The sequence below is a fragment of the Equus asinus genome, chromosome 7 (genome assembly GCF_041296235.1).
Source record: "Equus asinus isolate D_3611 breed Donkey chromosome 7, EquAss-T2T_v2, whole genome shotgun sequence".
Classification (NCBI taxonomy): domain Eukaryota; kingdom Metazoa; phylum Chordata; class Mammalia; order Perissodactyla; family Equidae; genus Equus; species Equus asinus.
In genome coordinates this window covers 76,797,267-76,818,557 of record NC_091796.1, presented here as the reverse complement: position 1 = coordinate 76,818,557, position 21,291 = coordinate 76,797,267, and the positions used below count along the sequence as shown (strand labels likewise).

The 21,291-nt window shown below is 40.7% G+C and overlaps 1 protein-coding gene and 1 long non-coding RNA gene across 2 annotated transcripts; one reads left to right on the top strand and one right to left on the bottom strand.

Annotated features, from left to right (window-relative positions):
* Positions 1-272: 272 nt before the first annotated feature.
* On the bottom strand, positions 273-4,862 carry LOC139045784 (uncharacterized). Its single transcript, XR_011504879.1, has 3 exons — positions 4,695-4,862; positions 3,127-3,220; positions 273-353 (listed from the first exon to the last, which is right to left on the bottom strand). It is a non-coding gene; the product is annotated as an uncharacterized lncRNA (long non-coding RNA).
* Positions 4,863-13,088: 8,226 nt separating this feature from the next.
* Positions 13,089-13,709, top strand: LOC106844759 (heterogeneous nuclear ribonucleoprotein A1-like). The gene has a single exon (XM_014862399.2). The coding sequence runs from the start codon at positions 13,089-13,091 to the stop codon at positions 13,707-13,709; it is 621 nt and encodes a 206-aa protein (XP_014717885.1).
* The last annotated feature ends 7,582 nt before the right edge of the window (positions 13,710-21,291 follow it).

Here is a 21,291-nt window from a genome sequence, read left to right as displayed (position 1 = left end):
AAACACAAGAAAAAAAGCTGGCAGAAACTCTCAGAGCACTCTGGAGGTGTGTGAGGGGATGGGGGGAGGATAAGAGGATTCACAGCCCTTGCTCAATGAATATTTCGCTCCTGAAAAGGATGACAGGCACGGAGTTAGGACAGGACTCTAAGTTTCATGGCCCAGTTCTGCTCTTTCCTATGAAGTTAGAGGAGACTCCAGGAAGACACATGTGATGAAAGAAGACTCCTGTGGCAGGCAGGTGCCCACTCCCTCCATTCATTTAACACATACCTCCTGAGCACTTCTTGGTGCCAGGCATTGTGCCAAGTACTCCAAAGACACTGTTCTCGCCCCTTCAGAATCTCACGGACCTGATGAACAGAACAAGGAGTAATCAGAAAATACCTAAGGGAAATCTCTCTTGACTCCAAAGTTGCCTCCCCCATCTCTTCCTGCTTCTCTAGCTCTGGCTTCAGTCCACTGCAGAGACCTCAGAGGACCAGAAGCTGCAGAGCAGGTCTTGCTGCTGGTGCGCCCCAATGCCTCTCTCCTAGAAGCTGATGTCCACTGGGCCAGCATGGCCCTGCTGATTGGACAGGTCCTTTTCCCCCATTCCTGTTGGCACCGGGTGTGTAGCACCTTATAGATTATCTGTGAAAACACGATCTGTGGCTGTTTTATGATTAGAGTCCTCCCCAGCCCTGATTATATGGCCAGAGATATAGACACAATGCCATACCATGCAAGGGAAAGTACATCTAAGAACCTCAAATCTGGGTACCTTTGTACTAATGTCTCTGGGCTCCCCACCGCTACCGAATCAAATCCAAGATCCCCTGCATTTGTGGAGATGATACTCAACTTATCTAGAGTTTGTCTGGGAGACAGAGAGCCCTAAAGAACACCACTTAGTGCTCTGGAGCAGCAAAGAGAAGATATTAGAAGGAATATAAGGCATCTAGAATTATGGAAATACACAGATAGTTTGCTAAAAACATATGTTAAATATTATAATCCAAAGACCACCATCAGGTGATTGATTAGTCCTACCAAATGTAAAACTATGTTACAGAGCTATAATAATTTAAATAGTGTGGTATAGGCAGGTGAATAGTCAGACAAATCAATAGAATGGAATGGAAAGCCAAAAAATAGACATAAATACATATGGAAATTTAGATATAATAAAACACTATTTCAAATCAGTGCAGGGAATAGGGGAGATGGATTACGTAATAAAGTATTATAACACCCAGGTATCCAGTTGGGAAAAAGTAAGTTTGATTCTTACCTTACTTTTTACACCCAAATTTCAAATTGATAAAAGATACAAATATGAAAAATGGAACCATTAAAGTATTAGGAAGAATGGTTGGACAAATTTTAAAATAATTTTAGAGTGTTAAGACCTTTCTAATAAGATGGGAAACCCAGAAATCAAAAAAAAAAAAAATACAAAAAAAAGCTTCATGACAAAAACCACCATACACAAGTCAAGACAAAAGAGAAACTTGGGGGAATTGTTCACAACTATTGTAGACAAGAGTCTGATTTATTTAGTGTATAAAGAACTGTTTTAAATCACTAAGAAAAAGAATAAACAATCCAGCTGAAATAACAATTTACAGAAAAGGAAATACAAGTGGCTCTTCAACCTCACTCATAATAAGAGAGATGCAAATTAAAATTGCAGTGGCAGCCACTTTCCACTTCTCAGATTGGCAAAGATCAAAATTATTATAACACTGTCCACTGATGAGAGTGTGAGGAAAGTGACGCACTGCTAGTGGGAAACTTGACAGTTACAGCCTCCAGAGAGAGGTGCAGTAACAGTTAACAAAACAAAGTGTGTACCTTTTGACCTAGACATTCCACTTTATGTATTTATAAGGTTGTCATTGCAGCACTGTGTGTAATAGCAAAAATTTGGAAACCTTCTAAATGTCCAATAATAATAGTACAGGAAAACAATGGAAAATAGTACAGGCATACAGTTGTAAAAAAGAATAAATTTTTTAACATATTGATATGGAGAAATCTTTGCAATATATTAGCTGAAAAACCAAGGAGCAAAACAGAGTTTATAATATGCTACTATTTGGAAGATATGGACATATTTCCATTGTATACTAGTCCAGCCTTAGCAGCAGTTTTGCCTTCCACGGTTTCAGTTACTCACAGTTGACTGCAGTCTGAAAATATTAAATGGGAATTTCCAGAAATAAATAATTTATAAGTTTTAACTTGCTCTCGCTATTCTGAGGAGCACGATGAAATCTTGAACCATCCTGCTTCCTCCTCCCGGGGATGTGAATCGTCACTTTGTCTGGTGTATCCACGCCGTATACAGCTACCCACACCCTCACATTAGTCATTTGGAAGTGGATTCGAAATGACTGTCGTGGTATCACAGTGCTTGTGTTCAAGTAACCTTTATTTTACTTAATCATGACCCCAAAGCACAAGAATAGTGATGCTGTCAATTCGGATATGCCAAAGAGAAGCCGTAAAGAGCTTTCTTTAAGTGAAAAGGTGAAAGTTTTCCACTTAATAAGGAAAGAAAAAAAGTCATATGTTGAGGTTGCTGAGATCTACAGTAAGAAGCTTCTATCCATGAAATTGTGAAGAAGGAAAAAGAACTTCATGCTGGTTTTGCTGTTGCACCTCAAATATGTATGTATAGGAAAAAACACAGTATATATAGAGTTCGGTACTCTCTGTGGTTTCAAGCATCCACTGGGGGTCTGGGAACATGTGCCCCGCAGATAAGGGGGTCTACCGTATTTGCATGGACTGTCTCAGAAAAAACATCAAGAAATGGAGAAAAATGGTTGCTCCTAGAGCAGATGGGGGCCAGGAAGAGGAGGATTCTCACGGAATGTACCCTTTCGTACCTTGTGAACTTATAACCTATGGCTTATTAGAAATTAAATTAAAGTTTTGAGCCAAAGACCCAGGTCACTTTGAAACAACTGACTTGTTTATTTTTGTTACATTAATTATTGCAATATCACAAAGCAAAGCTATTTCTCAAACTGGTATTGAGACATTCTTAAACATGTGCTGCTGCCTAAGCAAAACCATCATCATGACCTACTTCATCGCTGTAATCAACCCCCAGAGGACCACGAACCCATCCGATACCTGCTTTTTAGGGACTTTCATTCTGAGACAGATGTAGATATAGTCATAGAGAGAAGGAGATGGAAACACCGGCGGAACCAGTTCAGGACAGGACCTGAAATTCAGGGATAAAGAAGCACTCATCGCTTGAACACCATTGAGAGGGGCCCTTTTCCTGCTGCTGGTAAATCACAGGTCAGAAGGTAACACCACCCTTGAAAGGCATGCTGTGAAGAGATCACGTGCTATGAAGTAGGGAAGCTGCTCCAGAATTTGACCTTTGGTCCGAATTCGGATGGGGTCGTACTGCTCTGGCCAGCTGGTTACCCCTGTCCTAGTTACTCCAGAAAGGAGCCTCCTATGAATCAGAGTGGGAGGAAGAACTACAAACCACTCTTTCTCTCGCTTCCCTGCCCTAGTTTTAAAATCACAGATTCTGGGAGCTAGACGGACAGTAGAAGGTCACAAATCCAGTTTTCCAACCGTAAACCACCCCTCACTTCCCTAAAAAGGCTTATGCTGCGCCACATAGATATTTGCATTTCCAGCCATGAGGAACTTGCTGCCTTCCCGCGTCCCTACCCCAAACTTCACCAAAATGCAAGCACATTTTTTGTATTTGTTTTACCCAATAATAATGATTATTTCTTTTTTTTGGTTTTAAAAGGTGAAATAAACCCATTATCTTTCTCAAAAAGAAAAAGATTGCTGCTAGTACATAACTTGCATTGATTTTCCCCCCCGTGGGTCAGTGACCCTTACCTACAGCAGGCACTGTTGACATTTGGGGCCAGATAATTCTTTCCCTAAGGGGCTGTCCTGTGCATTGGAAGATGTTTAGCAACATCCCTGACCTTTAGCCACTGTCAACTTAGGAAAAAAGGCAACTACAAAACAAAATGAGAGTATTTATTTGGGGTCTTAGAATTGCAATTTGGGGAAGAGAGTTTCCAGCAACAGCCAGAAAAGTGTCCCCCAAGGAGTAAAAATTAGGATTTTTTTTTTTGGAGGAAGATTAGCCCTGACCTAATGTCTGCTGCCAATCCTCCTCTTTTTTTTGCTGAGGAAGACTGGCCCTAAACTAACATCTGTGCCCATCTTCCTCTACTTTATATGTGGGACGCCTACCACAGCATGGCTTGACAAGCAGTGCATAGGTCTGCACCCGGGACCCAAACCGGCAAACCCTAGGCCACTGAAGCAGAGCGTGCAAACTTAACCACTGCACCACCGGGCTGGCCCCCAGGATTTTTTATTAGCAAAAAGGAGAGCCCAGAACAATCACCTCAATTGTTTGTTAAGGAGAATAAATTCATATTATAGTTCATTGGCTTACTCCAGGATATCTTGTTGCTATCAGAAAAACTAAGGTTTTGCAGTCCTTGGGAAAGTCTTTTCTCAGCAAATAACTTCCTTTTAGCAAGTCAGTAAGTTCAGTACAATTTCATATTTTTAGCAAGATGGAGTCCAGAGTACAAAATGCAGTCACTGCTGTCAATTCATTTCACATTTCCCCTTTTGCTCATATTTTTTCTGGAAGAAAACAACAGAACAACATTAGTCCCTCCAGGCTGCTGTGATCTGATTACCTGCTCTGGTTCCATCCAGTCCCTCTATGGGCGGTCTTGCGAAAGAGTCAACAGCAATTTCCTCTAAATCTTCTGATCCAAAAAAATCTGTCTCAGTGAAGAGCATCTAACATGGTCATCTGGGCAAAGATAAGCTGCGTAGTTGAGTGAGTTACAGCGGAGGTTGCAGTTTTTAGTAAGCGCTTAACCTTCATAACAATACATACAATTCATATTATTCATAGAACAACAATAATGCAGTTTGTAATACAGTACTTAACCATGACCCTATTCCAGCTAAAGAGATCAAAATAATCCCCAAGTCATAGAATGTCCTATTTCAACCAATAAACTGATATTACTCTATTGTTTTTAGTTCTTATGTTGCCTTGCCAGATTGGTTAACATAAGAACAGCATTCTTCTCTCAGTAGGACACAAGTACCTCTTGTCAGGCCCTTGGGATGTCTAGCACCCTTCTATTTTGTAGGACAAATTCTGCCAGGCTATCAATTTGGGTTTGTTGATTTTGAGATGCTTGAACGGAAGCATTGAAAGTAGTAGCTGTGACAATAGAGAGGTTGCCGATTGCTTTTTCAAGATTCATTACTCTGAACCAAGGGAAAAATTCTCTGGCAAAAGCATGACCAAACCCCTTACTATCTACAACTGGATGATGGGTTGGCAACCATCCAAAATTATAACCATCCTAGCTTCACTGAGGTCTCTTTAACTGATTTGTGAAGAATCCTAAATTTGTTATGTGAGCGTGGAGGGAAGAGCATTTCGAAGGGCGGCACTGGGGGCAAGAGCAGCAACTCCATGATGCCCTTTCTATTTCATAGGAAGAGTGGAGTAAATATTTGTGCTACATAAGAAGGAATACTCAGGATCTAAGGACGAGGCATAAGTAGGTCCCCTTGCCCAGATTCGTTTATTAGTTTTAAAGGAAGAAAATTTACGGTCAAAAATATAATCATCATTGCAAAGTACATGATAACATGTTTTACTGGAATTGGGTGAGTGATTGAAATATACACATTTCTGTATTCCAGGAAGCAGCAAATGAGTTTTATTCTCCTAAGTCAAATTCTGGCTAAGACATGGGGTGTCTCCAGGGAACAGGTAGGCAAAACTGAGCTCTCAGCATTCTCCGGACTTTTGATCAACTCTCTACTTTGCTCCAGTAAATGGGAGCACATCTGCTTTCCGGTGACCAGTTCCACTATAGATCTCAGTGCCCACCATAAGGATGCATCATGAGAAATTACATTGTAGGCATGTAGACTCCAACAAGGGGTAAATTCATGATCATCTGCGTCATGTAAGAGTGTATAGTTACAAACATTCAGTGGAAGGTTACCTAAAGTTTTGCCAGCTCCGGTAATGTTTTTGAAACAAAGGGAAAGTTTTCTGTTCAATGTCCAAATCTGAGTAAGGAGTATTCTCTTATGAGCAGGAAGTACCCAGTGGAATGTGGTAACATTGGGAGCTTGTTTCCCAGCGGGAAGTTTGTAAGTGGCCTCAATAATCCCAAAGGAGGAGGCAGCATTTTGACCAGATAAATTTCTCCGTCCTTGTAAGTATACTGGCCAAGCCACTAAATCAGCTATATCATGAGTATTATTTGCTTCAGCACAGATCCAACAATCAGTGCAGTTTGCAGAATCAGAAAGCTTCCGCAGGGTAGGAACAAAAGGATGTGATATGGCCTGGTAGCAATGAGAGTTACAAGGAAAAATAAAAGGCCAACCTGAGAGCCAAAATTATCCCTAATAGCAAAAGCCATTGTAAGAAGAACTTAAAGAAAGGTGGTTTGACATGTCAACTAAGCAAGAGGTTCAATTCATAAAGCAATGACCAATTTCGTGGTGTTTTACCACCACCTAAGAATTCCTCCTGTGTGCATTAGAGCAAAATCATCAAGATACCTATCGGGACAAATAATAGCCCAAATATTTCAATCCAACAATTCTTCATGTTCAGCCTCTCAAAAGATCTGTGGGATGCTTTCTAGGTTAAGATGCCAAATGTAAACCCATTCTTGGAATTCTTTACTTCGTGTAAAGAGATCCAGAAGAAGGAGTACAAAGATACAAATTACAGACGGGGGTCATGTGCTTTCAGTATGTAGAAGAATAGATAAAAACGTTTTCCCAATAGGATGATTAAGAGAACAGTACAAAGAGGATAAAAAATTGTTTGGTGGGAAATGACATGAAAATATACAGGCCTGGTCCAGAATCTGGGGAAAGCTGTCTGCTTAGCTGTCACCTACTTCACTTCCTGGAAGTCTTACTTTCAGGTCACCAGTTGGTGTGCAGGTTCAGTCAGGATTTGGTGCTTTCTTTACATGTAACACGTGATGATGGTAGAGCTATAAATACCTGGGAAGCTACCACCAGCATGCTCAGCTTTGCAAGTAGTTATATGAAATGGGGGAAGTTCTTTTAAACAAAGATTGCTGCCTGGCTGTAAATCTAAAAAGACAAGGCCACAAAGTATGAGCCTATCAGAGAGTGATTACAGCCTGGCCTTGAGGAGTTATCATTGTGTGTGTACTGGCTGGAAAGGGTGGTTGTTCTTGTATTGGCCTCTCCATCTGGCCACATAGACCCTTCTGTTGCTCAATTTGCTATGGTATAAGAGCAGTGGCTTTGAAACATGTTTGATCACTCTACAGCAAGAAATATAGTGTATATTATGGTCCAGCATATACCTACATATATAAAACCATGTAAGTAACTGAAATAAAAATTTAATAAGCTGACATGAATTTCCTATATATGGCATATATGCATTCTATTTTGCATTTTATGAAATTATTTTCTTTTACTTATATATAATAAATTTATCTACGAATTACAGATAAAATTGAAGATATGTATCATCCATTTATCTATATTGACAAATGTAGATACCATGTACGTTTTCTATTTAAGTAAATGTTAGTCACAATTTATCATTGGTCTATGATGATGGTTTGAAAAATAAGAATTTACAGGAAGTCCGTCCATAGTAGGTGAGAGCTCTCAAGACAGTTCCACTGCGTCTCATCTTTCAAAGGGGTACTTGCTGCTATGCCTGCATTCTCTCATCATCACTGTACAGAGTTTGCACAGAGTTTAATTTATGTTTATTACTCTAAGTGTCTTGTTGGTTCATTTTGTATTCTCAGCTCTTCTTCCAATTTTTTAAACTATTTGTAATCTTACTTTCCAGTGAAAACTAAGAAGCAGGCAATTGTGAATGGTCTATCATATATTAGCATCCTGTAGTAGATTAGCAAGCCCATAAACACATTTCATAATTTCTAGAAGCATATTTCTCCTACAGCAAACTTTTTAATGTGGCACAAAACATGTCTATTGATAGACCCAAATATCATTTGTCTCCCTGTAAAAAAATTAGAAATCCAAAACTAGACAAACTTATGTTTAGCAATCAATGTCTTAGTATACCATCCTATCCAGAAATGATTTAGATCTTCAATGAATATCCACTATTTAGTTCAACTGAGTATAAGCTTTTATCTTATTTACATTTATTTGAACACATATTTTTAACAATTATGTTTGGATTAAACATATATAATTAACCACCATCTTAAGTTATTTTTCTTGTTGACAAATTCTGTAACAGAAATAGCATGAGCTTACTTGACTAGTAAACCGGGTAGAAAAAGTTGTGTGTTTGCATTACATTCAATATTGATAACTCTGAAGACATGCTTGTTTTTATTAAACCAACATGCTTAAACTATCTTTTATTTATCGAAGATTATCTCAGATCAGGTGAACTTGAAAAACACTGGGTTAGTTTCCATATTTCTGAGAGTTTTAGGAATACTTAATTTATACAAATGTTTAATTTTGGCAATACTATCCAGAGGTAGAAAACTTATCATATATGTCTTAAAATATCATATATGTAAATGTTGATGACATTTAAAAATATCATATATATGTCCATATATAGACATACAGATAGACACAAGCAGAGATCTTTAACAATTTTAGCCATGTCTCAGGTACAAAACTCAAAAGAACAGATGGATCCAAATTGTGTCTCTGGCAGACGGACTAAGCTTACCTGCTGAGATGTCCAAAGATTTTTACTAAAGTTTTTTTTATTATTTACTTGCATGCTGTAATAATTCTTCTTAGAATGTTATTGAAGTCATTTTGTCTTTTAGAATCTTCTAATTACCAAAGAATGCATTCCACTGTCTCTTGAGAATCCTCTCTGTTAAGGATGCCCTTTAAGTTGGACTTATCTGAAACAAACTTTCCACAGGATGGCCATTACAGTTCCAAATTATCCAAAAGTTCACCCATCTCTAGAAAGGCACAAGATCCTGGTCCATAGACCAAGAGGAACCTCTCTTGCCTTTGGGTTCCCTAAAATGTCTTTACTATGATGGGTCCTGTTTTCAACAGCTGTTGTAAAACACTGGGAATCATGAGTTTCCTCTGCTTTTGGAAAGGATGGATGACTTGCCAAGAAGCTTCAACATACGAATTAAAATAATCTTCCCATTCCACTTGCTTAGTTTTAGATCTCTTATTTTCTAACTGTGCACACACATTAATTAAGGTATTTCAAATGAGTCCCATTGGAACCAAACAAGTTTTAAATCATCCTTGGTATATCAGAGCCATTTCTCTAAAAATCTACATGTGGAGGATCCATAATTTTTAAACGTAAATCCAGCAGGAGTCCCAAAAAGGGATTGAGTCCCTGTAGTAGTTTTAGACTGTGTACTTCCATTATATTTCCAGCAGAAGCCCCAAACAAGGGTTGAGTCCCCACAGCAAACACTGCATACGTCCTGCTACAAGCATGTACTCACCAAAAGTGACCATAAATTCTCTTAAACCAGTTCCAAAAGATACCCAGAATAAAAATCAGAACCTCAACCAAGGCGGGAGTTTCAAAACTGAAAGGACAGGGGCCGGCCTGGTGGCGTAGCGGTTAAGTGTGCATGTTCCACTTCTCCACGGCCTGGGGTTCACCGGTTCGTATCCCGGGTGCGGACACGGCACTGCTTGGCAAAAAAGCCATGCTGTGGCAGGTGACCCACGTATAGAGTAGAGGAAGATGGGCATGGATGTTAGCTCAGGGCCAGTCTTTTCAGCAAAAAAAGAGGAGGATTGGCAGTAGTTAGCTCAGGGCTAATCTTCCTCAAAAAAAAAACAAAACAAAACTGAAAGGACTCACCACCTGGGTCAGGGGCCACTGGGAGATGACAGAGCATAAGAGATTCATGCAGGTACCTTGCTCAAAATGACCAGCTGTGCTGGAAATAGGTGGAAAGTCACTTTGGATCCCACATCTCTGACACCAAATACGTCAACTTAGAAAAAAGGGGCAACTGCAAAACAAAAGGAGACCATTTATTTGGGGTCTTACAATTGCAATTCAGGGAACAGAGGTTCTGCAGCAGCCAGAAAAGTGCCCCCCTCAGGAGTAAAAGTCAGGAATTTTTATTAGCAAAAAGGAGAACTCAGAATAATGGCCTCAGTTGTTTGTTCGGGAGGGTAAATTTATGTCACAGTTCATTGGCTTACTCAAAGACATCTTGTTGCTATCAGAAAAAGTATATTTCTGCAGAGTCCTTCAGAAAGTCCTTTCTCAGCAAATAACTTCCTTTTAGCAAGTCAGCAAGGCCAACACAATTTCATATTTTTAGCAAGGTGGAGTCCAAGGTACAAAAGGGAGTCACTGTTGTCAACTTGTATCGCACCAGTTTTCTCACTAATATTCTATTTCTGGTCCGGGATCTAATAGAGGATCCTACCTTGCATTTAGTTGTTATGTACAATTGCACATCTGAAGAGTACTGGTCAGTTATTTTGTAGAATGTCTCTAAATTTGGGTTTTCTGGTGTTTGCTCATGCTTAGATTGAGATTCTATTTAAATTTCTTTTTAATTATTGGTAATTGCCTAAATTAGGTGACTTCATACACAGTCACACACACTTGTGTTTTGTAGTATTGCTACCCTAGAAACATAGGAATTCTGATCAATTATTTTTCATGTAATCCCATCAAAAAAGAAGGAAAAATGGTACATTTGTAATTGCAGATGCAACCATATTGAATAATTTCCATTTTGACGAGGCATTGATGAGAACCAAACATTCCACTCATCTGTTATGCGTCTGATGGTTGGAAGAATTTTCCACTGATTAGCTTCTAGCTCCACACACTTCAAATCTGATTATTCATGTCGTATCCACATACTTCTGGTTCTGAGCACTATCAGATCCACTCATGTTGTAATACAATATGGGAACAATACCATACAGTTATAGTATTGTAAGACAACAACATGCAATACAACAATATGGGAGCTTCTGGCTCCCCTACACTCACCCCTAAAAACCGACATGGAGATTTCTTTCCAGAGTAGTGAAAAGGAAAACATAAGTTTAAGGTCTCAGCAAGTCACTCTGCCACATTATTTTAACATTCTTGATCATGCTATATTTTAATGATAGAGATGTAATCTAATATCACTGAAGTTACCCTATCTTTTGATTTTACATGAAGATGACTTAGACTCTTTTCTTACATCTCTTGGGAGGACAGTAATCTCCTTAAGATTTTTTTGACTTCCCGGGGGCTTACATTGTATGTGTAGTAGACTTTCCAAGAAGGTTTGAGCAGATAGAGGGGTTTACAATTCAACAACATAAATGATTTAATACTGAACTTTAAACAGCCCTATTCCTAAAGTCTTTTGGTTACCCTGACACTGAAAAATTTTCACTGGTCACTTTTATCCATAAACTCTAGTTCCCGACATTTTTCTTAACTCTTTTGTTTTTTTTAAGTTTTATTGAGGTATAATTGACAAATAAAGTTGTAAGATATTTCAAGTGTACAAGGTGATGATTTGTTAACTCTCTTTTAGGGAGCCTTATCTTCTATCCTTTCTGACTGTTCACTCAAACTCAGATTCTTTTATCTTCCCATGAGAGGCAGGTTAAATAGGTCTTTCTTAAACTGTGTCCTCAGGGCATCCTTCCCCTTCCTAAAGGTGTTATAAAGGTATTTTCCCAAACCAAGATAGTTGTCACCTCCAAGAGAAACTATGATTTCCAGCTTTTAAAGGCATTTTTATCCTACTTCCTACATAGAGTAAATAGTAATAACACAAAATTTGTACCATGTAACTATGATGCAGAGCAAGAGGCAGGAAAGCATGAGAGTTAGGCCCACAGGTTGTGGGGCTAGACTTCCAGGATTCAAAATCCTGGCTTGACTCAACAATAAAAAGATAAGTCACCCAACTAAAAATGGCCAAAGGATTGGAACAGACGTTTCTCTAAGGAAATGTTTCCAAAAATAAAATGGCTGGGGCCAGCCCAGTGGAACAGTGGTTAAGTTTGCACGTTCTGCTTTGGCAGCCCGGGGTTTGCCAGTTCAGATCCCAGGTGTGGACCTATGCAGCGCTTGTCAAGCTATGCTGTGGCAGGCATCCCACACATAAAGTAGAGGAAGATGGGCATGGATGTTAGCTCAGGGCCAGTCTTCCTCAGCAAAAAGAGGAGAATTGGCAGCAGATGTTAGCTCAAGGATAACTTCCTCAAAAAATAAATAAATAAATAAAGTAAAATAGCCAATAAGTACATGGGAATATGCTCAGCACCATTAGTCCTGGGTAGTGCAACTCCAAACCACAAAGAGATACCACTTCACACCGACTAGGATGACTAAAATCAACAGATAGATGATAACAAATGTTGACAGGCAGGAATGCAAAGGCACATGGTTTGATGGAGCTCACAGTGTTCTAAGATCTTGGACAAGGCTGGGTCAAAGGGTGGATATAGGTGAGGGATGGTAGGCAAGCTCAGAGATGCAGGCAACGTTCAGATCATGAAGGGCCTTGTGGGCCAAGCTAGAGTTAGAACTTCATCCTGAAATCAAGCCAGGGAAAGGTTTTAGGCAGAATGAAATAACTGGATTTACACCCAGCTGCTGTCACCGAAGCAAACTGTAATACACAATAAACCAGTTTCTCCTGTCCAGACTTCTCTGTGCTCTAGGTCTATATTTCCAACCACCTGCCAGACCTCTCTCTTGGGACGTCCTGGCCTCTCCTCCTGTGTTCCTTGAATTTAGGGAATGACGCCACCCTTCTTTGTGCCTACACCCAACCTGTTGAGTACTGTTGGAGAAAATCATGCGCCCAGCTATGTTGGTGCCAGGACAAATTAATGATCAACAACAAAGTTGTCTACTAGCATATTCATTAATTTCCTTCGTTAACATGCTCAATAAATGTTTGGAGATAAATGAATGTGCACTTGACCCAGTTAACATCATTTTCTTTTTCTCTTCCAAGCATTCATTTAAAAGATAAATCCGCAGATCCGTTCGTTAGGTTACTCCTTTCTGCCCGTGGATGCTGATGAGTGGTGCCCACTTAACTGTGAAAAAGACTTTTGCTGGTGGCATTAAAGAAGACACTGAAGAACATCACCTAAGAGATTATTTTGAACAGTATGGGAAAATTGAAGTGATTGAAATCATGACTGACAGAGGCAGTGGCAAGAAGAGAGGATTTGCTTCTGTGACTTTTGACGATCATGACTCCGTAGACAAGATTGTCATTCAGAAATACCATACTGTGAACGGCCATATCTATGAAGTTAGGAAAGCCCTATCTAAGCAAGAGATGGCTAGTGCTTCGTCCAGCCAAAGAGATCGAAGTGGTTCTGGAAATTTTGGTGGTGGTCTTAGAGGTGGTTTTGGTGAGAATGACAACTTCGGTCACGGAGGAAACTTCAGTGGTCAAGGTGACTTTGGTGGCAGCCATGGTGGTGGTGGATATGGTGGCAGTGGGGATGGCTATAATGGATTTGGTAATGATGGAAGCAATTTTGGAGGTGGCGGAAGCTACAATGATTTTGGCAATTACAACAATCAATCTTCAGATTTTGGACCCATGAAAAGAGGAAATTTCAGAGACGGAAGCTCTGGCCCCTATGATGGTGGAGGCCAATACTTTGACAAACCACCTTGATTTCGTGGTTTCAAAGAACAGTTTCACAGTTAAGTGGGCACCAGGTCTTTGAGAATCTTCTCTTGAGACGGCCCTCTTTGGTTCCACAACTCTTCCATCCGCCTTGTGTGGCCTTGCATTCATAGCTGCATCCACCTCCTCCACAGTGGCGTGCATGACAAAGCCAAAGCCTCTAGAGCTCTTGGTGTTTGGATCTCTCATTACCACACAGTCCGTGAGCATTCCCCATTGCTCAAAATGGCTCCTGAGACTCTCATTGGTTGTTTCAAAGCTCAAACGTCCGATGAAGAGCTTTCACAACTGTTTGGGCTCTTTGGGAGACTCTGACTTAGACATGACTGCAGTGGGAGGGGAGACTAACGATGCTTACTCATCGGCATCCACGGGCAGAAAGGAGTAACCTAACGAACGGATCTGTGGATTTATCTTTTAAATGAATGCTTGGAAGAGAAAAAATGATGTTGACTGGGTCAAGTGCACATTCATTTATAAATTGCGTGTCAGCTGATGAGTAGATAAACAAAATATAGTAGATCCATACAAAGAAATATTACTCAGCCATAAAAAAGAATAAAGTACTAATACATGCTCCAATATGGATGAATCTTAAAAACTTATGCTAAATGGAAGAAGCCAGATACAGAAGGCCACATATCACATGATTTCACTTATATGAAATCTCTAAAGGCAGATCCATAGAGAGAGAGAGTAGATTAGTGGTTGGCAGTGACTGGGGAGATGGGGGAATAGGGAGTGACTGCTAATGGATACAAAGTTTCTTTCGGAGGTGACGAAAATTTTATGAAATTAGATAGTGGTTTTGATTGTACAACCTTGTGAATATAATAAAAACCCCTGAACTGTACACTTCAAAAGGATAAATTTTGTCGTATATTAATTATATCTCAATACGAAATTAGTTAATTGATATTTAAAATGTAAAAAACAATGCCCTCACACATATTTTGAATGATAACAATTTCACAGAGAGATCAAAAGATTAATTTCACTTTTGAAATATCCTCGTCTATTCCTAGCAAGAACGCAGTTGTGTCAGTTTAAAGACAGCATAAATTCTCTTGGTCTCTTAACTATGGAGAGGTAAGGTCTTTGTGTCCCAGTTCATCTTGAATCTTGGTGAGCTCTACGTGACTTCTCTAACCAATAGACTGCATGGAAGTGACACTGTGCCAGTTTCCAAGCCCAGACTTTGAGACTTCCTTTCTTTTCAATATCACTCCTTGAATCCTGTCATTATATAAGAATTCCAGCAAGGCTGCTGGAAAGACCATGGAGAGGTCCTGAGACTGCAGAGAGGGGACCAGCTCACCTGAGCTCAGCTTCTAGCTATTCCTCCAGAGATTCAAGACATGTGAGGGGAGCCTTTTTGGACCCCACCCCCCTAGACCAACCCAACACCATTTGTATCCCATGGAGTAATCCTAGTCAACTCCACAGAGAGCGGAAGAATTGTCTAGCTGAACCCTGCCTGAATTCCTCATCCTGAGTCATGAACCATTTAAAATAAATACTGTATAATCCCTATGTGTGCATGGATTGTTACACAACCGTAGACAACTGAAACAACTTCACAAAGAACTGTCATAGAGAACTCTTGCTAAACATGTATTTGCAAAATAATTTCCTTAAGCAATAGATAGCCTTACTAGTGAAATCTTACTATCCACAGATTTATCTTTTATCTCCAAACATTTATTGAGCATGTTAATGAAGGAAATTAATGAATATGCTGGTAGACAACTTTGTTGTTGATCATTAATTTGTCCTGGCACCAACATAGCCGGGCGCATGATTTTCTCCAACAGTACTCAACAGGTTGGGTGTAGGCACAAAGAAGGGTGGTGTCATTCCCTAAATTCAAGGAACACAGGAGGAGAGGCCAGGACGTCCCAAGAGAGAGGTCTGGCAGGTGGTTGGAAATATAGATCTAGAGCACAGGGAAGTCTGGACAGGAGAAACTGGTTTATTGTGTATTACAGTTTGTTTCGGTGACAGCAGCTGGGTGTAAATCCAGTTATTTCATTCTGCCTAAAACCTTTCCCTGGCTTGATTTCAGGATGAAGTTCTAACTCTAGCTTGGCCCACAAGGCCCTTCATGATCTGAACGTTGCCTGCATCTCTGAGCTTGCCTACCATCCCTCACCTATATCCACCCTTTGACCCAGCCTTGTCCAAGATCTTAGAACACTGTGAGCTCCATCAAACCATGTGCCTTTGCATTCCTGCTTGATCCGCTTGGATCATCCCTTCTACCTCATCTGTAGGCTAACTTGGCTCAACCGTCCCTCCTCCGGACCTCTTCGCTATCGCTTTCCTTCCTCAGTTGGAGTTTTGTACCCCTTCCCCAGGAGTGCTCCCCTTTGTACTCCCAAATGCCCTGTGCTATTTGTACAACAGCCCTTATCACAGTGCACCAATACTGACAATTTTCTTGGATGTTGAAAGAACAAACATACCACACTGCTCCAAGGGTCGCAGTATGAACACTCCCAAACATAAACCCATTTGTCTTCTCCCCGACCCAGGCCCACAGTCCTCTCCCTCCCAAACTCCTCACTGGAATTCCCTTTTCATGAAGAATAAACGCCTTTACATCCTCAGCCCTGGTACATCTAATGCTCCTCCAATTCCCAGCCTCAGCTGAAGCCTGGCTGTGTGCTGAGGACACCTCTTTGCCTGTAGTTTCTCAAGTGGAGGCTGTTTGTTCTCCCACACCCTGCAAGCCACAGCCTCCAGGAGGTGGGCTCACTGTCCTCTCCACACCCTGCTCCTGCTTCCAGACCTTTACTGCGTCCTCACATGAAGCCCCTGCTCCTCTGAGGCTCAAGTCATGAGGCTGTTCCTCTCTGTCTCTGTCCTGGATTTACTTCCCTCCCAAGTCTCTTCTTTTACTGAAGACTTTCGTGCTTGGTTCTCAGCCTTCTTGTCCTAACACTGCCATCTTCCGGTTGACTTCATTATTTTTACAAATGAGCCAGCAACTTCCTGGACCCTCAGGCCCTTGGCCTCCTCATCTCCCCGAACCTTCTTCTCTACCTCCTCCCTGCCCCTCAGTCTGTCAGGACGTGGAACCATACACCTCTAAAATCCTACATTCAGACCTCCCACCCTCTTACGGCATCTCCTACTCATCTAGCTATTCTGTGGCAAGAATCCCACCGTAGCGTTTATTTCATCCTAGGACCTCCAGACCACTTTAAGCCCCTCCTGTCACCACTTCCTTTTTTATCCAACTGGGATTTCGTACTCATCTCTTCCCTCATTCTCTTGCCAATATCCTCAGCCTCCTGACCCTCTTGTCTTTCTGCCCCAAGAGGCTGATAATCCCTAACTCTGGATGAACCCATGCATCTGTCCTCTTTGTGGAGCTGACAGATGACAGCTGCTAGAGAAAAATCACATTGTCTTGCACTTCGATGCCATTATAAGTACGTAGCCTCCAACGTCACCCAGGGCCTCCAATAAAACTGTCAAGCTTTTTTTATTTGCCTGATTGCCACTAACTTAATCTCCACAATGATTATTTCAAACATTCACTACCATTCTTAAAACATCTTGCCTCAATTTCAGCATGTATCCTAGCCTTTTAACACACACACACACAAATAGGGACCATCAGAAGGAAAATTCTTCAATATTCTGCTACCAAGTTTGCAAGTCTATTTGAATTCCTGCTCATCTTGTCTTCCTTTCCTCTTAAGATGAATTTCTCTCTAGCCATCTTCTCCTGCTTTCTCAGAGACCTTACTTATCATTTATCTCCTGTCTCCCCTTGATCTTTAACTTTTCCCTCTTTGCTCTCTAAAAATGCTCCTACCATCCCACCACCCTCTCCTGATACTAACCTCTTCTCTCCTTCCCAGCTTGAAAGAGTTGGCTACATTTTCTTACTTTCCACTCGTTTCTCAGCCTACTCCAATCAGGCTTCCACTCACCACTTCTCTGAAGCTGCTCTCCACAGTGTCACCAATGACTTATATGATGCTAAATCTAGTGGACACGTTTCAGTTCTTAGTTGCTTGACTTCTCAGTAGCATGGCACACTTGATGGGTACCTACTTCTCCTATTTTTAACAGCTTTACTGAGGTATAATGGACATGCAATAATGTGCACATGTTAAAAGTATACAGTTTGATGAATTTTAACATTTGTATATGCTCATGAAACCATCACCACAGTCAAGACAATGAACATGTCCATCAGTCCCAAAAGTTTCCTTATTCTTCTTGGTAAAACCCTCCCTTCCCTCCCCACTTCCTCCCGCCCCTCCCCACTTCCTCTCATCCCCAGAAAGCCGCTGATCTGCTTTCTATCACCACAGTCTATAATCTTCAGTCTGCATTTTTTGTAACTTTATATAAATGGAGTCATACACCATGCACTCTTTTTTGTCTGGCTTCTTTCACTCAACATAATGACTTGGAGATTCATTCAGGCTGTTGGGTACATTACAAGTCTATTCCTTTTTATTGCTGAGTAGTATTCATTGTGTGCATATATTATCCATTCACCTGTTGATGGACATTTGGGTTGTTTCGTGTTTTATATTGTAACAAATAAAGTTTCTATGATCATTCACATACAAGTCTCTGTATGAATAAACTTTCATTTCTCTTGGGAAATTACCTGGGAGTCAAATGATAGGTGTATGTTTAACTTACATTTAACTTCTTAAGAAATTGCCAAACTGTTTTCAAATTGGTGTACCATTTTAAATTCTCAAAAGCAGTGTATGAGAGTTCCAGTCGCTCCACATTCCCATTAATGCTTGGTATGGTCAATCTTTTTTATTTTAGCTATCATAGTAGGTATGTGGTGATATTTTATTGTTTTTTTTTTTAAAGATTTTATTTTTCCTTTTTCTCCCAAAGCCCCTTGGTACATAGCTGAGTATTTTTAGTTGTGGGTCCTTCCAGCTGTGGCATGTGGGACACCGCCTCAGCATGGCTGGATGAGTGGTGCCATATCCGCACCCAGGACTCAAACCAGCGAAACCCTGGGCCACCGAAGCAGAGCGCAAGAACCCCACTACTCAGCCACAGGGCCGGCCCCCCTATTGTTGTTTTAATTCATATTTCCCTAATGACAAATGATATTGAGCATTTTTTATGTGTTTATTTGCCATCTGTATATCTTCTTTGGTGAAGTATCTGTTTAAATCACTGACCATTTTAAAAATGGAATTGTTTTCTTAATCTTGAATTTGGTGAGTTTTTAAAAGTATATATTCTGACTACATATCCTTTATCAGATACGTGATTTGTGAGTATTTTTCTCCCAGTCTTTATCTTTCAAAGAGCAGAAGTTATTAATTTTGATGAAGTCTAACTTATCAATTTGTTCTTCTAGGATTGTGATTTTGGTGTTGTAAGTATCCATGTCTTGAAACATCTTTTTAATGCATTCTATTACTACACATTCTCTGGATTCCCTCTGGTGCCAGTTATCAATTTATTGCCTCTCAGCTCCAATTCATCCTTTTTGCCTGCTCCATGAAAGTGGAAATATACTCTAAATGTTTTCTTCTTTGCCACCTGGAACAATGTTAGGCTTTGTTAATAGATGGCACTGGAGAGGCATTGCAGAAGGAAAGGGGTTTGCTTCCTGGTTCTGATCAGCTAATTTTGCAGGCTTCTTTAGCATACTTGGCTCCTGAGGTCCACGCAGCTTCTCCAGTGCCTGGCGTCAGCATTCAGTGGCCAGCAGCTTCCCCCAGCAGCGTTCCCCCCACCTGGTGATTTTGGAGCAGAGTGCCTCTAATAAGACACCTCCCTGTGGAAGCTTTCCCTGGCACCCTAAACAGTGGATTTCCAGCAAATTCCACTAGCACAGCACCACAGAGATTTCTCAGCCATTCAGTGTGCTATCCCTGTCCCTCTGCAGCAAGGTCTGGGTCTCAGCCTGGGAGTGGAAGGAGTCTCTTCCTTGAGAGCTCTATCTTAGCCCAGAGTAGTGGCTATTATCTACTGCATTGTATTATTTATACTATATCTACTATTACAATTTTAAACTGTATCTATTATACTTTTATTTTATCTGCTCTTTTTATCTTATTTAGAGTTCTCTTTACTTCTTACTAGCCCACAGGTTGGCAAACTGTGGCCCACAGGCCAAATCCAGCCCACTGCCTGCTTTGGTAAATAAAGCTTTATTGGAACACAGTCATGCTTATTTATTTACATATTGTCTATAGCTGCTTTCATGCTACAACAACAGAGTTGAGTAGCTGCAACAGAGACCACGTGGCCCCCAAAGCCTAAAATATTTATTTTTCTTTACAGAAAAAGTTTAATAACCCCTGTACTAGTCAGTTCCTTATTACTCCAATCCCCTGTTATGGTTAATAATTCTTTATATTAAACTTTCCCTGTTCAAATTACTGTGTGATTTCTCTAACCTGATTGGACCCAGTCTAATACGCCTCCAATCTCTCTGTCTGCTGTCTCACCGTCCATTTCCAGGCTCACCTCCCTCTGTCTATCTCATAATGGTATGCTCCTCAAGACCCTCCCCTCTGCTTTCTGTTACCGCCTCTCTAAACGATTCGTCTGCTTACGCATCTTCAGTTATTGGATTTAACCAATGGTTTTCAATTTGAGTTCTATGGATGAAACTGCATGCAGATTTTGTGTGGATATGCAAACGTGCATACATATGGGGAGAAGATCCCTAGCCTTATGTTTTGGCACCATGATTCAGTAGTTAAGGGCACAGACCCTGGATACCGCCTGCTTAAGTTTGAATCCCAGCTCTGCTGCCGTGGCTTGGGCTAACTTATTTAACCTTGCTGTTGCCTCAGTTTCCTTGTCTGTAAAAGAGGGAAAATGATAGTACCTACCTTATAGAGTTGTTATGGGAATTAAGCTAGTAAAAATATATAAAGCACTTGGACAGGGCCCGGTGCATAATAAGCACTACATAAGCAGTGGCTGTTATTGCCATTTCTGACTTTCCCTCTAGCCCCTATGCCTCAGCTAGACCACTGTTTTCCATTGTTTTAGCACCCTCTGATCTCTCTGACTCTGAGCCCTCAAGTGGGCTCTTCCCTCTGCCCAGAACACTCTTGCCTGTATGTTGCTGGCCCACTAACTTCTGACCTGCCCTCAGGCCTCAGCTCAAATGTTATTTCCTCCAAGAAGCCTTTCCTGATCTCCAGACCAGGAGGGACCACCTGCTATGACCTCCCAAAGGTTTCTCTATTTTCCATCATAACCCTCACCACGATTGATTCACAGTGATCACTTGTTTAAGTTCTTCTCTTACAGGCCATGAGCTCTGAGAGAGCACAGGTCATTTCTGCCTGGCTCCCTGCTGGACCGCAGCACAGTACCTAGTGCATTGTAGGAATACCATATACATTTGTCAAATGAATGAGTGAACAAATAAAGGCTTTGAATAAAGGTATAAAACCCTATGCAAATATTAGGTAAAACAATAATGAGCATGTGACAAAATCTGATGATTGTTAGATAATCTAGTGTTAAATCAGTAGGAATTTGCATTGTGTGAAGAAAATCCTCTTCTCTCCAATTGCTATAAAATACATTGGTTCAAACTGAG

Coding starts and splice junctions, on each gene's coding strand:
- LOC106844759 (XM_014862399.2), top strand. CDS start 13,089: ATGCTGATGAGTGGTGCCCACTTAACTGTGAAAAAGACTTTTGCTGGT.